Source organism: Echeneis naucrates, chromosome 6 (genome assembly GCF_900963305.1).
Source record: "Echeneis naucrates chromosome 6, fEcheNa1.1, whole genome shotgun sequence".
NCBI lineage: Eukaryota > Metazoa > Chordata > Actinopteri > Carangiformes > Echeneidae > Echeneis > Echeneis naucrates.
This window is the reverse complement of record NC_042516.1, coordinates 24,030,950-24,046,712: the sequence shown is the minus strand read 5'-3', so window position 1 is coordinate 24,046,712 and position 15,763 is coordinate 24,030,950. Positions and strand designations below refer to the sequence as shown.

The following is a 15,763-nucleotide window of genomic DNA, read 5'->3' as shown; positions in this document are numbered from 1 at the left end:
CCAAATCTGGTTTTTGCTAAACAAAGATGGCTGACGGACAAATTACAAACTGGAGGTTTCCCAACGGCAGTTGAGAAACCGACGGGTGACATCACGGAGGAATGACAGTTGGTTCAGATTATTACAGAGGACGGGACGCACTGTGGTTCACCAGGACAAAAATGCACAGTCACTCATCTTTTAAAAAACCATAGAAACAAAGAACAACACTTCCTTTCAATCATGTCGTCGGCACGGAACTTTGTGTTTACTTTATTTTGCCTCCAGCAATAACAAACCTCTTTTCGAGATGCTAAAGACGGGAAAAGTGCCGCCGCCTTGCTCTGAATGCTGTTTGTTTTGTTCTCAGACAGAAAGAGTTTTAAAAAAGGAAACTGCTATCTTTAAAAAGATGGTAAATGGACAGAAATGACTGAGATGAATTTCCACAAGCAGTGGACAACAAAGATCTCAATCAATCGAAAGACGCGCAGCTGCAGCACCAAGGCGGATCTGCCCCAAATGACCTGAGATGAGCCTTTAAGAGGATCCTGGATCCATCAATAGAGCTGATTACCAGCCTGAGGCATCCGTGAAGTCGGTGCAAACTAAACGATAGCAACACTAATCACTGCTGTTAGAACAACACAGTGACGTGCCGTGTGGTTTTCAACAACATTAACATTTTAATGAGCAGATGACAGTTGAGTTTATTTACTGGTAATGACATTATGCTAATGACTTATAAGACGGGTTGTGTCCGTCCCAAATTTTTGCTCCGGTTCCTGGGAAGTGAAAACCCGAAGAGGTGGATGCCAAGATTCAGATCACACTGTCAGGTGTAGTCTGACAGAGCAGCTGTACGACTTCAGAAAAGAGAAGGAACACAACAGAAATCAGTTTTTGTCTTTCGATGATGTAACACTTTTTCACTCTCAGATCCGTCTTTGCTGCCATGGTTCAGCTCTTTTGTTCTCACTTCTGTGTTTTGGTTTGTGGTACAGTTTTGTTTTCCAGACCACAAGAGTCATTTTACAAACACGAAATGACTCATTTTGGTGTTTTTATGTTAAATACCGGCGTAGAGGGCTGGACCTCATGCGCTGAAACTCAGCTCATTCTGGCTTAAATATTAAAAGCCAGCGCTGGGGTCAAACCTGCCCAAAGGTTACTGGGTGTCGTAACCTGAAGACGAGGCGAGCCCCGCTTTCTTTAAAAAGTGGCGGTTGGCCTGGCACCTTTTATATTCATATGGAGCCAAGACCACATGGAGGGCCACCTGTAGACAGCTGTAGGAGCGCCGTCCTCAGAGAAATGCTCACAGTCTGGATTAGGAGTCCAAAACCAGCCATCAGGACTTCTGGGACTTTGTGATGTCACAACTGAGCAGGCGTCACCCCCATCCAGAGGAGAGATTTTGAACTACAGAGTTAGTTTATGTCTTCTTTTGGAGCTCAATCCTTCAAAATAAAAGACCAGCGAGGCCCTTGCTCTCTGCCCTTCTTGTGTCTCTGCAATCGGCTGTCAGGTCTGATTTCAGAGCTGAATCAGTCTCTGCCGACCCACAATGCAACGGGTCGCTCAGCTGTGTTTGACTGACAGGTTAAAGGCCTGGTAAGCTGCTGATGGAGACCGGGCGTCCATTGTTGTTCATTTCAGCGGTGGTTGAAAAAACAAAAGAATCATTTTGATAAATCAAAGTGACTTGGAGGGCTGAATCAGCTGAGGAGCCTTTAAAGGGACAGTTCACGTCAAAACACCATCGAATTTAGGACAAGTTCACTCAGATAACAGCATTTCTCCTTTCCACCTTTAATTTAGTTCATCGACTAAAGGTCAGAATAGACCCCAACCCCAGGAAATGTACATGAACGAAGCAGAATCAGGCTGTTAACTCTAAACACACAACGTGGTGAAGTAAAGACACACACAGACACACAGTAGCCCCGCCCCCATCACTTTATCAGCTCACTCTTCATATGAAAAGTAGTTTTGTATCTTTGTGTCTCAAGTGAAGCTTTTACTTCTACACAAAACAGTGTCATGTAAATTAGAAGTGCAGCTGTTGAAGTCTGTGTTTCTTGTAATAATCTTATAGCATCAGCTGATGCCCCCCCACCATCCAAACTGAGACACATCAGCACACACTGAAACATGACTCCCATCTGTGGCCCCCAGCTGGGCCTCATCGGACCCACCCAGACTCTTCAGTACTGTCATATATAAGAGAACACATCTGAGGCCATATCGATTCTTTTGTTCATCTCTTTGTGCTTTTCATTTTAAAGTCTCCTCATCCAGACTCACGTCCTCCCATGTGTTTGGGTCGGTTCTGTCTCTAGAGTTCTGCTCAGTCAGACGGATCCAGATCCAGAACAGACATTTTTATTTTTCCAAACCTTCCATATGAGTGTCACTGACACATTTCAGGATAAATAATGAGAAGACACCTTGAAATGTGTGAAGGGGAATTTCTCTCTGAGTTCACCAACAGTTCCTGTTCGACTGTGTGAAAACATCACAACATTAAAAATGGCCTTTTTTTAAAATGTGAAGGTGGTCCAGTGTAAACACAACGTCGTGGGTTCGAATCCCTCTCTCCCTGTTTCCTGTCAAAGGTAAAATAAAAGAATATCATAAGAAATGAGCGAACCACCGGACCGCCAGCAGGATTATCTTTTTTTTTTAGCCAGGTCCTGGTCCTGGTCCTGATCCCAGAGACCAGAGACCAGACCCCCCCCTTCTCCACCCCCCACCCTCCCCTCTCATCAGCCAATGGAGGAACCAGCAGTCACTTTAAACGCGCCTCCGGAGCGCAGCGGAGCGGAGAGGAGCTCAGCGGCTCCACACACCGACATCTGCCTTCAGAGAGGGACTGACCCGGACTGTTCCGGACTGACCCGGACTGTTCCGGACTGACCCGGACTGACCCGGACTGTTCTGGACTATTCCGGACTGACCCGGACTGACCCGGACTGATCCGGACTGTTCCGGACTGTTCCGGACTGACCCGGACTGACCAGGACTGTTCTGGACTGATCCGGACTGACCCGGACTGTTCTGGACTGATCCGGACTGACCAGGACTGTTCTGGACTGACCCGGACTGACCCGGACTGTCCTCCCTCTTCCTCTCCGGGATGCATCCAGCCGCAGATGCCGCCTGCGGCTCCGGAGTCTCCTTCTGAAGTGAGTCCGACATTTAGACCATCTGAGTGTATCTGGAGTGTGTGTGTGTGTGTGTGTGTGTGTGTGTGTGTGTGTGTATGCAGAAGAAACAGGGTGACATCACGTCCTCTCTGCAGGTTGATCAACCTGAGCTGAGCATCATGGGACTGATGGAAGTGACGGACAGAGCCTGGTGGTGACGTCACACAGAGCTGTCAGCTGAAGGAGGAAGTCCAAGAAGAAAGCTCCGGACTGCAGAGCTGGACTTTGTTTACCACTACAGCTGGTAACCCTAACCCGGATTATGACATCATCCCTCCATCAGCTGGAGTGAGTGAGTGAGTGTCCATCCATCATCCATCATCCATCCATCCATCCATCATCCATCATCCATCCATCATCCATCATCCATCCATCCATCATCCATCTATCATCCATCCATCCATCATCCATCCATCCATCATCCATCATCCATCATCCATCTATCATCCATCATCCATCATCCATCTATCATCCATCCATCCATCATCCATCCATCCATCATCCATCATCCATCATCCATCCATCATCCATCCATCCATCATCCATCATCCATCTATCATCCATCATCCATCATCCATCATCCATCTATCATCCATCCATCCATCATCCATCCATCATCCATCCATCATCCATCATCCATCTATCATTCATCATCCATCATCCATCCATCCATCCATCATCCATCATCCATCTATCATCCATCATCCATCATCCATCCATCCATCCATCCATCCATCATCCATCCATCATCCATCCATCATCCATCATCCATCATCCATCTATCATTCATCATCCATCCATCATCCATCCATCATCCATCATCCATCATCCATCTATCATCCATCATCCATCATCATCCATCCATCCATCCATCCATCATCCATCCATCATCCATCCATCATCCATCATCCATCATCCATCTATCATTCATCATCCATCATCCATCCATCATCATCCATCATCCATCATCCATCCATCCATCCATCATCCATCATCCATCCATCATCCATCCATCCATCATCCATCATCCATCATCCATCCATCCATCATCCATCATCCATCCATCCATCCATCATCCATCATCCATCCATCCATCCATCATCCATCATCCATCATCCATCCATCCATCCATCATCCATCCATCCATCATCCATCCATCCATCCATCATCCATCTATCATCCATCATCCATCATCCATCCATCATCCATCATCCATCATCCATCCATCCATCCATCATCCATCTATCATCCATCATCCATCCATCCATCCATCATCCATCATCCATCCATCCATCATCCATCCATCATCCATCATCCATCCATCATCCATCATCCATCATCCATCCATCATCCATCATCCATCCATCATCCATCCATCCATCATCCATCCATCCATCCATCATCCATCATCCATCCATTATCCATCCATTATCCAACTTTTTTCACATGGGAATCGAACACAGCTCCCCGGTGTCATTGTTTTGTTTTTTATTGTATTTCAGGTCATGAAGTGAAGGTTGGCCCAATGATTGAGGCCAGCACGGCAGCCATGTTGGACAGGGCTGAGGCGGCGCTCTGCACCGTGTGCTGCTGCACGCTGGCCAACAAAATCCTCATGGTGCTCTTCATGGTGCTGCTGATCTTCGCCATCTTGTTTGGCAACTCGGTGACCTTGGCTGTGGTTCTGAGGACGAAACACTTCCAAACGCCGCAGGGGTACCTGAAGGCGTCCCTCGCTGTGGCTGATCTGGCGGTGGGGATATTTGTGGTGCCGCTGTCCGTCTACGCTGAGGTCTATCTCATGGTGACCGACTCTGCGCCGGAGTGGACTTCCTACAACTCCCAGCTGGTGAGTTTCCACCCGTGCAACATCATAGGTCCCATCTTCGCCGGCTGTACCTTCGTCTCCATCACCACGATCTTCCTGCTGACGATCGAGCGGAGCATCGCCGTGCTGAGGCCGCTGCACAAGGACTCCGTGATCACCCGGAAGAGGACCACCATCCTCATCGTGTTCTCCTGGGTGGGGAGTTTCTTCTTGGCCGTGTCTCCGATGGTCTTCAGCAGCGACATCACTCTGGAGTACAACTCCTGCAGCCGGATGTGTAACTACGCGCTGGGAACCATCGGCGGGTTCCCCAGCCAGGCCTGGAACATCCTGCTCCTGTTTCCCGCCTTTGACTTCACCCTGCTGGGCAGCACCGTGGTCATTAACCTCATTTCCCTGTCCAGCATCAGGCAGCACTCCAGGCGCCGGAAACACCTGGCCGTGAGCGAGTGCCAAAACTCCACCAACCCGACCTTCTCCGACATCAAGGCAGCCAAGACCATCGGGACTTTAACGGTGGCATTCACGGCCTCCTTCACGCCCATCGCCGTCTTCGTCGTTGGGAACGTTTTGGGGAATAAATGGTGCAACTTTTCCTTTTTCGCCTTCTGGATTCTGGCCACCAACAGCTGCTGGAATGTCATCATCTACAGCGTGAGGGATCAGAAGTTCAGGCTTTGTGCACACAAGCTGCTGATGCCTCTCCAGAGAAAAGACACGACCAAAACCTGAAACAACAACACAAACTCTTTGTTCAGCGCACATTGTGAGTCAACATGAGGTGTTCCTGCATGTCTTTGGACTGCTGCTGTGTTATTATGCTTCTTCAGAACGGGCACTGAATGTCCTGATTCTGTGTAGCGCTGCGATGCCAGAAGCCTGTTTCAGTCTGTGGAGTGATCGTTTTCCTGACTGTGATGAATAAAACACGATGAAAACAAAGTCTGTCTCTGATTCAGCCAGTGAAGACACAAACACAGAGAATCATGTTTTAGATGTTTCTATGAATCATTAGTCAACACAGAAGAGCTTTTAATGGAGCTGACCCGGAACATTATTACCATGATCTGTATTTATTTTGCTAAAAACTGCAGAGCAGCGCTGAAAGGCTGCATCACACTAAAATCTGATATCATGTTTGCTCCTGAAGCTGTAGAGACAAACATGATGAGTGTTTCCACCTTTAACTGATAAGTCTTATAAAATAGAAATAAACCTGACCTGCAGCCCAGACAGCTAAAGTTAGCATTAGCACAACCAGGTGCTAACAAGGCTAACTGCTGAGTCTGGGGCGTCTTTCTGCTCTCACCTGCTGACCCGAAGCAGGCAGACGGCCTTTTTCACTTCACAGCAGAGGACGTCTGAAAATGTTTTTCTGTCCGGCTCAGTTTTGTCCCTGATCATCATTTGAATCATTCCTCAGTTGGTTTTTCCTCCCTGGGTTCCTTTTTTAGAATTCTTTCCTCTTTATGTTTGGCTCTGCGTCATCTGTGGCCTTCACTAATGGAAATGATTCTCAAGGAAACGTCCACGGTCCCAAACACAGACAAACCACCGGCCTTTAATGTTTACTAATGTGTGTTCTCATTGTCACCATCAGCAGGAAGATGTATTCACATTGTCACTATAACAAAAATAACAGTCAGGACCAAAAAGAGCGAGTGGAGACCCAAACAGAGTGTAAAGAGGTGGAACTGTTGGCTGTTCTGCCCCCTGCTGGGCAGAAATGTGGCGACTGTAACTTTAAAGTTGGAACAGCTTTTTCAGAGGCTGTGACAAACAGGAATCTGCCCTGCCAAGTGTAATTACCGGTGACTGGGGCAGAAACGGTCTGTGTGGAAACACTGAGGTTCCCGGTTCGGACTCGGTAATTACAGGGATGAGCTGTAATTAGGGCCTTAATGGAGCACCTGTCGTGGCAGATCATGAAAGTGTTGAAAAAGTATTTACAGCAGGAAACTTTTCTTTTTGCTAAATGCTGGTTAAATCCACCTCTGCTGGTTTCCGAAGGTGATTTAAGCCAAAGGCAATGAGTTCAGTTTGAAACAAATGAAATACGACTTAAAGATGTCAGGTGGTGGAGGTGGTGGAGGTGGTGAAGAAGGAAATAAAGCACTTTATTCCTGTCTGTGTGGACCAGGTCCTGGTATCGCTGCAGCCTCAGCAGAGAACAAACTTTTCTTTATCTGCTTCACTGAACTTAATGACTAAATTCCCTCTGTTGCCATCGAAACGCTCAGAAACCTCTCAGGCAGCTTGTCGTTCTGACTTCATTCTCTAAAATCTCAGTTCATCTGAACCGGGTTTGATCCACTTCCTGAGCTCTGGTCTGAACCTCTAGACTTCTGACTCTGGACCAAGATGTCAGCAGAAGATTCTGTAAATCCTTGAAGTTGTGAGGTGGAGCGATCATGGATCTGGGCGATCTTTAGTCTGCACCTTAAACCGGCTCCTGTTCCTCAGACCTGATGTACTGAGGCAGGTAGAGAGGCTGACATCAGAGATAAGAACCGGGTCTAGGTCCAATGAACACCGACACTGTCTGGTCCAGTTCTGAATGGGTGGACTGGAGACCCAGATTCTTCAACATCACGTACCACAGCAGCTCTACGCCTGGACCAGGACTCTGGACTGTAAACTGCAGCTGCAGAGCTTCCTTTTTATTCTGCCTTTTAACTGAATGTTTTTATTTACTTTGTCTCTCTACTTTTTGATATATTTGAAAGTGTTTCCTTTTATTATTTATCATTTTCCTTTTTAATGAACTACTTATTGAATTTGAATTCTAGTTTTATCTCCATCTTCATAACTTTATTTTCATTTGGTTTCAAAACTGTACTTTTTTTTCCTTTTATCTTAAAGTGCACATTTTTTATTTCTTCGGTTTCTTATGAAAAGTACAGCACCGATAAAATCTGATCGATTGCCTGCAGTTACAGAAACGGGAGCTAAACTGTGATGCACCAGGATTATTCTGAGATTGTTGCAGTGATGGTCTCTGAGTTCATAAAGAAGCAGCTTCAGTCGTGGTGCAGACTTGATACAGAACAGAGTTCACAGGCAGAGTTGTCCAGAGAGGTGAAGCTTCTAAACTTCAGTCCTGCAGCTCTGAGGTGACGACCGGATCATTGAGGAGCAGGACTGACGTCAGTAGGTTTTCTTCCAGGACCGGAGGTACAGCTGGATGGGGAGGAGTGGGTTCCTGTTCTTCAGGCTGGGGTGGAAAACGTCAAAATCTGCCTTCCTGATTCTCTGCAGGTAGTCCTCCAACACCACCTGCAGCACACGGCACACCAGAAGAAGAGTTTGAGCTGCCACTTTGTCTTTAAAAGCAGGAACCAATCAGAGTTCATTAACCCCTCCCCCAGCATCATGTAAATCAGGAAAACATTTACTGAGCAGGAGGAGGGACGTTTTCCCATAGACTTCAACATAAAGGAGGAGGGAGATTTTCCCATAGATACAGAATGCAGGTTCTTCAGCTTTGGCTTCACTCTAACAGAGTCTCTAAGTTTCTTATTGACATTTGCTTCAGTTCTCACTGAATAAATGAAAATCATCTGGCTGAACTCTAAATGGATCTCTTTTCTACAAGATCATCAGGAACTTTATATCAGATACTGAATCCAGCAGCACGGCCGCTTCTTCTGAACAAACTAACGAGGCAGAGAGGCCGACACTAAACCAAACCAGCGACTCATCCCAATTAAATTTTCAGCATGAGGAGAAACCCGAGCGGCTGCACGTGGACGAACCTCAGATAACCTCAGAATCAGCATTCTGCATGCAGCGTTTCCTCCGCTCAGCTACAGCTACTCACTCTCACCACGCCACTGAGGTCCATCATTTAGCTTACACGCAGCAGAAAAGGTCTGTTGAGGGTGTTAACAGCAACAACAAGGTCAAACTGAACTGCAGCCTTTTAGCGGAGAGACGCACAACTTTCCTTTGAATAAAAGCTCTTAATTGTGATGTGTCCCATTGTTGTTTATCGAGAAACGTCTGGAAGGTGGCTCAGTCGTAACTGCAGCCGGAGCCAGAGGAGACCAAACACGGAGCTAAAACAGCGAGGACGCTCAGCGAGTCTATCAAGGTGGACCTGGACTCTGTGTCGAAAAGTGAAGGTTGATAAAAGATAAAATAAAAATGGAAACCTGCACACACTGCAGAGGGAGGAACAGCCCCGATGGACGATATCTTATCATAGACCCAAAATATACAGCAGCTGTTTTAAGAGACACAAAGAAATGTCACCTTTCATTTGGATCAGTGCACTTCCTGTTCAAACTGTCTCATTGGACTCACCGTCTGGAGGAACGCCGGCATCGCAGCTGCTGGAACGCTGTGACTAAAAGACCGAGCCTGAAAGACAAACAGGACTGGGACTAAGAGGAGACACAGGTAAAAACCAAACCAGACAGATTCATTACATTTACAAGATGGCCATGCTGTGATTGACTTCATATTGTGGAATTGTTTTGTTCTGAAGTTTTATTTCACACTTTCTTCTTATTGTGACTAAGCGGGAAAGGAAAGACACGAAGAGTCAAGTCGATTAGGAATCGAACCGAAGCCTGGAGCCTCAGAAACTTTAAGACAAAAAGTGACACCAGATTTAACCCACAAGCAACATTAAAGTTAGATTTTAACCGTGATCAGCATCTCTGACCTGAAGAAGACAGCACCAGGATGCATGATGGGAAGGAGACAAGCTGGTGGAGACAGTGCGGTGCTTCGGACAAGGTCCTGATCTCAGTCCTTCCCAGCATCTGTGGGATGAACCTGGCCACCGATTCCAGATCCATGGAGGCTCCACCTCACAACTTCTAGGACCAAAAGGATCTACTGCTAACGTCTCGATCCTACAGCTCAGCTTCAGACGTCTAACAGCAGCAGGACCTACACAGTATGAGGGCAGGTGGTCATGATGTTCTGGCTGAAATGATCTAATTCAGCATTAGACTCCTTGTGACTCACAGTTCCTCCATGTGAGCTGCTCATTAAAGTTCCTCTCTAATTGACTAAGAGCGAGCAGGCAGTAAACACATTAAATGACACACAGAAGAATTAAATCTTACTGCCTTTATCCTTAATTCCTATAAATAAGGTTCAAATAAACAAATGCTGACGGATTTATGGGCAGCAGCTTAATGGAAAAAGCCTCTCAAAGAAAAGAAAATGAACGAGGCATTTTATAGGAGGCTAATAAATCTCCCATCCAGCTGGTTCTTCACTGTTTACAGCTTCATCTCTGTACAACGGGCTTTGAGCCCCCCCTCACAAAAAACAGAAAAACAAAAACTGCAACATTATTTTGAATTTGAGAGAAAAGCACTCACATCTCCTCCCTGCAGACCCAGCAGGATGGTTTTTGCCATTGTCAAGAACATTTCCTGCATCTCTAAAACCAGATCTATCTGATTCTGACCTCAGTGGGTGCTCACATCTAACTCCACATGAAGGAAAGAGCCAACGTTTCCCAGCAGGACAACATCCAGAGCATCACACTGTCTTCTTCCCATAATGCATCCTGATCCATCAGACCAGATCTGATCCCCATGCGTCCACTGTAGGAGGTTCTGGTGGTGGACCTGGTCCAGCATGGAACCCCTGCCTGGTCTGCAGCTGCACAACGAACTGTGATCTCTGTGTTCTGACAGCTTTCTATCAGAACCAGCATGAACCAGCAGCTCTTCAGTTGGAACAGACCACATTCCATCAATGACCCCTGACGCCTGCAGACCAGGAGAAGCCGCCCACTTGCACTTATCCATGGTGACCAGGTAATCATTGTTATGCTGTTCATCATCTGTCAACATAAAACTCTCAGTAAATTCATTACTGAGTGTTTTTTTACAATTAGCTGAGGTGATTCTGAATATATTTTCTAAAAAACGTAAAGTCATGAGTGGTTAACATTTCTCAAGAAATTCATTTCTGATTATATATTTGACAGTAAACACCTCTAAAATGTCTCTGTCTCCACATGGAGCTGCTAAAATGATTAATGCCTTCACTGCCTGCGAAGCAGCAAATCTCTGAGCGGACGAACTCTGTCCGGAGGTTCTTTCTCGTTCTACAGGAATCACATCAAGGCCCGTTGCTCCTGAGAGCGCTTCGAGCCTCCTAAAGCACCTGCAGCCTCTAGAGACTCGGGTCAGGTGGAGCGTGAGAGGGAAAACACTTCTGGAATGTTCCTGTTTGATCTGCACCGGTCTGGATTGTCACTCCCTTTCATTCCTTTCCGTTTGAAGGAATAAACGCTGATGAAGAAATGTAAAGTGGGAGTGGAGGCCGTCACAGCAGCAGCATTAATATCCACCAACACACGTGAGATCACCGGTTGTGTCTTTGTGCGGTACTTACGTGTTGTAAATGCACATGAGCTTGACTGGCAATGTCGTACACAACGTCGCGGACGTGCTGCTCCCGGCTGCCGCGGATGAAGTCCTCCTGAGAGGCTCCGTGCTGCAGAGACACGAGAACAGACGATGAGTCAATCATCAGCTTCAAACAGGAGCTTCTCGCTGAGCCTCAGCTGCCTCCATTAGGGAGCAGAAGCTTTTCTTTAGACTGTCCAAAGACCACATTTGAACCGCTCCTGCTGCAGCAGACATCAGCTTCAGGCCTCAACACTAATTTCATTTAACTGGAAACATCAGTGACGACCAGAAATGCACATTAAAATAAAATTAACCGCGTCTGAGGCATCTTTGATTTTAATTTAATTTTGCCCAACATACAGGATAAAACACATTTTACTATAGTCACTATGCTTAAAAATCATCTTATCTTTATTCGATTTCTATTCTTGTTCATCCACATGAACAGATGTCAGAGTTTGGTTTCAAATGTGAAATATTTCAACACACATCGCAAAACTCAGTGTTCTGCAATGTGTGTTAAGTGTACCTGTACAAGATCTTAGTAATATTTGTACTATAATGAAAACAATTTTCCAATCAAACTTGGCAAACTGTGATTACGCAACAAAATTAAATGAAACATCAGTCACAATGATCACTGTCTCATATTAATGGAATAATGTATTAATTACATCGTCATGTAAATAATCATCATCCCAGGTAAATAAAGAAAGTTACTAAATGCACAACATGTTTCATATGTTAAGTTTATTGAAATAAATTTACTGAACTTTATTGCTAAACCTCCAGCCGATATGAAGATCCACCTACAAATAGCTCCTTTCCCTCAACTTCTCTATCCAACTGGAGGAAAAAACCCAAAACGTCATCGAACAGATCTTATTTCTTTAGCAGCAAAGAGCGGAGTGTTCAAGAGTAAGGAAATAAAACAACTTCATCTGTCGGATGTAATTTAAAACGAGTAGGCTCAAAGCTCAGTGCTTTGATTTCATCAGATATTCTGATCTGGCTCTGCAGTGTTGATTCCACACGTTTCCTCTTCAGCTTTTTTATTATTTTAAATCATTAAAAATAAATGAGTGTATGAGGGGGCTTTGGGCAGAACACCAGCGCCCCCTTCAGGCAACAGCGTGGGGGTGATGTGAGGTGAGCCAGCAGTGGCCTAAAAACATCTGCACTGTACTGCACTGTGTTAAATTGGAGGTTCTTTGCTTCTCGACAACTGGTTTGTTGTTGCTTCATGCTGGATGAGGATTTTGTTCCACTTTTTTTTTTTTTTTTTGGTGGGGGGGTTCTTCTACTTTGACATGAATATAATTTGACATGATGTTAAATCCAAGTTATGAGTCAGATCTGTGTGTGTGTGTGTGTGTGTGTGTTTGAGACAGTGAGATGTAAAAGGGCCCTAAAAATCAAACAGATGAGTAAACTCTGGGTGAAGAGAGAATCCCTTTGGCTAAAAAAAAAAAGAAGATATTTTGAATATCAGCATGGAGCATCATCGTCCTCTCAGATAACGGGAGCTTCCCTCGGGGGTAAACTGCTGATGACTCACCAGCATGCAGATGTCCATGGGCAGGTAGACTTTCCGTCGGCTGCTGTGATACGGAGTTGCTCTCAGACATGTGACGATTCCCTGAGCTTTCCCGATGTGGCTCGCTGCGTGGTCGGCGTGGACATTTTTCAAACCTGCAAAAGGAATAAAAACAAAACCCAAAGGTCGTAGATGAGACTAAAAGGTTCAGGTGTGTCCAATGAGGTCTACAAGACACAAACATCACGATGTATCTGACTGTGAAAATGAAATGCAGGTAGTAAGCTTCACTGCATGTGTGATGAATCACCTAAACACTCCAGCAGCAGGTACATTAGAGAGGACTGTGTGTTCTCTGCATAGCCTTCCAGTTCCTGAAGGTTCCTGTATGCTCTGTCATCCAGGTCCTTTTCCTGGTGAAACAGCGTTTCAAAATTTACTCAACATGAACAGATTTTCTACTTTTAAGTGTCCTCCACTTGTGGACTGCTCAGCTCGTTTGTGTATGTTTTGAAGCTGTTGCCTAAAAACTTTCTGTACTTTTGTTTTTCTCATTTCCATTTAATTATTAATTTCTCTTGTGACAACTAATCGGCTCCTGGCCCCTAGTTGGATAAACACTGATTTAAAAACAACAACAACAAAAACCTCAGCACAATAATGACTGGGTTCATTTATCCAGTGAGGCTGACAGGAAGTCTACATGCTCCCAAACAACAGCTGATCTTCAGAGCTGTTATTCCTCCTCAAACAGAATCAGATGATCTGTCCAATCTGAAACTGACTTCAGTGATAAACTGATGAGCCAAGTTAGTTCAGATCTGGATCAGTCTGACTCTGACTGGAGCTCTGCTGCTTGACTTCTGTGTGTTTATCCGTCCATTCTCATTCTCCATCTTTGATGACATCTAGAACCACGTCTCTACATCGGACGCTCCCATTCTACTCTACCCTCCTTGCTCATTGGGGGATATGTTGGTCTCTAAAGAGTTTGGTCTAGACCTGCTCGATATGTAAAGTGCCTTGACGTAACTTTATTATGATTTGGTGCTGTATAAATAAATCTGATTTGATTTGAGAGCAGAGCCTTTACTGAGTCACAGATTGAGTCAGCTGGGTTTGAGCTGATTCTGAATATGTGCAGACTTGGTGACAAAAGTTGATAAGATGATAAACGTGTTATTTAAAAGTCTTACTCGCTCTGTGATGACCTTCAGCAGCCACCTCTTTGTCAGGTAGTGTTTCCTCACAGCCTATGAAAAACAGTTCAGACTGTTTATCATCACAATATAAAGAAAATTAAATGTTATAAATCCAAGCATTCTTAAGTTTTGTAAGTTTCTGTTGAATCCGTCTGAATTCTATTGAATCCAGATATTCTGACACTCTGTTCTATGTAGACTGACATTTACCCTCCACAGCTCAGCTGTTACAGGCTGGTTTGGTGGCTCATCTCTGTACATTTCATCTATCGCCGTCTTCCAGAACTGCATCCGCATCAGACCAATGGTCTTCTGGGAAACTGAGTCCTTCACCTGGTGGCGATACAAACACAAGAGGTTAAATATTTGACAAGCACATCAAAAAGGCTTGAGATTAACGGACAGTGTCCACTAAATGTTTTTAACGATGGTCACGTGTATAAAAGCTGTAGCAGGAACAGTAAAAGCAGGAGTTCTCCATTCCAGCTGAAGGAATACCTGCCTGTGCCAGCTCCACATTGAAGGCTCTCAGAGCCAGCGAGGAGCGCCGGGCCTCCTCTGGCAGCAGCAGAGACGACACAAAGCCGTCATAATCTCTGGACCTGAGAGAGGAAATGAACACTAATGTACAGAGTCAAGTACAATGATTCATTCAGCCTCGTTTAACTTAGCATAAACCATGCACCACTAAGTCTGCATGGAAATAGTGAGGCAAGAAGTATTACATAGAACTATGACAGAGTAAATAAATCAACAATAAATTGAGATAATTATAGAGATTCGAAAAATTATATCGAACAAATTACATAAAAAGCCACAAGACAAAAATCATGTATTAAGCCATACACATATATAAATCAGTGCCCCACAAAGAGACAACTGTACAAATGTCACTAAATTGTCAAACAACATGCTCATCTTTAATTTAGCGTTGTTTGCATTTCTAGCTAACATTTGAATGGACTCTGGGTGTGTGGTTTCACGACAAAACTTCTCAATGTTCTGATTACGGTTTTAAAAACTGCAGCGTGTCTTTCAGTGCAGGGCAGACATATGTGGAAGGGAATGAAGCAATAATTTCAGTTCCATGTGTAAACAGAGTAAAATCTTCAGCTAGCAGCTAGCTGTAGTTAGCCCGGGTCGGACCTACCTGACCAGCTCCAGACAGAACTTCTCGTTGTGTTGTGAGTCTGTTGTCGAGCTGCTTGCTGCTCTCACACTATCCACTCTTTGTGTAAAAACACTGCTGGGTGATATTTTTGTGAACAGCAGTGTTTTACTGCTAAATAATCCCCGTTTAGTGCTGAAACCTGCTGCCATGTTCCCCTTCAGCGCTCACCCTTCCCGTGTGTCACACCAAAAACACTCCCCCCTGAAATCTGTGCAGTTTCTATTATTCTTATTGTAGCAAAAAACCGTGATAGAACATATGATTTTGCAATAATCAAGCAAATAATAAATAGAAACAAAAATATATATAAATGGAAATATGTGATCCCACTGTAGAAACTGAAAACACAATAGTCTTTTAATGAACACAGAGGTGGACAAAGTACACAATTTCATTACTTGGGTAAAAGTACAGATACTCCTTGTCAAATATTTCTCCTATACAAGTAAAAGTA

The 15,763-nt window shown here is 44.8% G+C and overlaps 2 protein-coding genes across 5 annotated transcripts; one reads left to right on the top strand and one right to left on the bottom strand.

Moving 5' to 3' along the window:
* Positions 1 to 3,045: 3,045 nt before the first annotated feature.
* LOC115045424 (beta-2 adrenergic receptor) lies at positions 3,046 to 5,937 on the top strand. The gene is made up of 3 exons (XM_029505093.1): positions 3,046 to 3,167; positions 3,284 to 3,484; positions 4,691 to 5,937. The coding sequence occupies exon 3, from the start codon at positions 4,714 to 4,716 to the stop codon at positions 5,746 to 5,748; it is 1,035 nt and encodes a 344-aa protein (XP_029360953.1). The 5' UTR covers positions 3,046 to 3,167; positions 3,284 to 3,484; positions 4,691 to 4,713; the 3' UTR covers positions 5,749 to 5,937.
* A 1,585-nt stretch (positions 5,938 to 7,522) lies between these two features.
* ndufaf6 (NADH:ubiquinone oxidoreductase complex assembly factor 6) lies at positions 7,523 to 15,477 on the bottom strand. Of its 4 annotated transcripts, XR_003840853.1 has the most exons (10): positions 15,289 to 15,477; positions 14,641 to 14,740; positions 14,349 to 14,471; positions 14,133 to 14,189; positions 13,247 to 13,349; positions 12,958 to 13,091; positions 11,383 to 11,484; positions 9,686 to 9,915; positions 9,322 to 9,378; positions 8,277 to 8,292 (listed from the first exon to the last, which is right to left on the bottom strand). XR_003840853.1 is itself a non-coding variant. In XM_029504470.1 (9 exons), exons 1-9 carry the CDS (start codon positions 15,456 to 15,458, stop codon positions 8,164 to 8,166), a joined length of 975 nt encoding a protein of 324 aa, XP_029360330.1. In that variant the 5' UTR covers positions 15,459 to 15,477; the 3' UTR covers positions 7,523 to 8,163. The 4 variants fall into 4 exon arrangements, 3 of the variants coding, with proteins under 3 accessions (XP_029360330.1, XP_029360332.1, XP_029360331.1); XM_029504470.1 differs by lacking the exon at positions 9,686 to 9,915 and having other exon boundaries at positions 7,523 to 8,292; XM_029504472.1 differs by lacking the exon at positions 9,686 to 9,915 and having other exon boundaries at positions 7,523 to 8,292; positions 14,637 to 14,740; positions 15,289 to 15,424.
* Between the last annotated feature and the right edge of the window lie 286 nt (positions 15,478 to 15,763).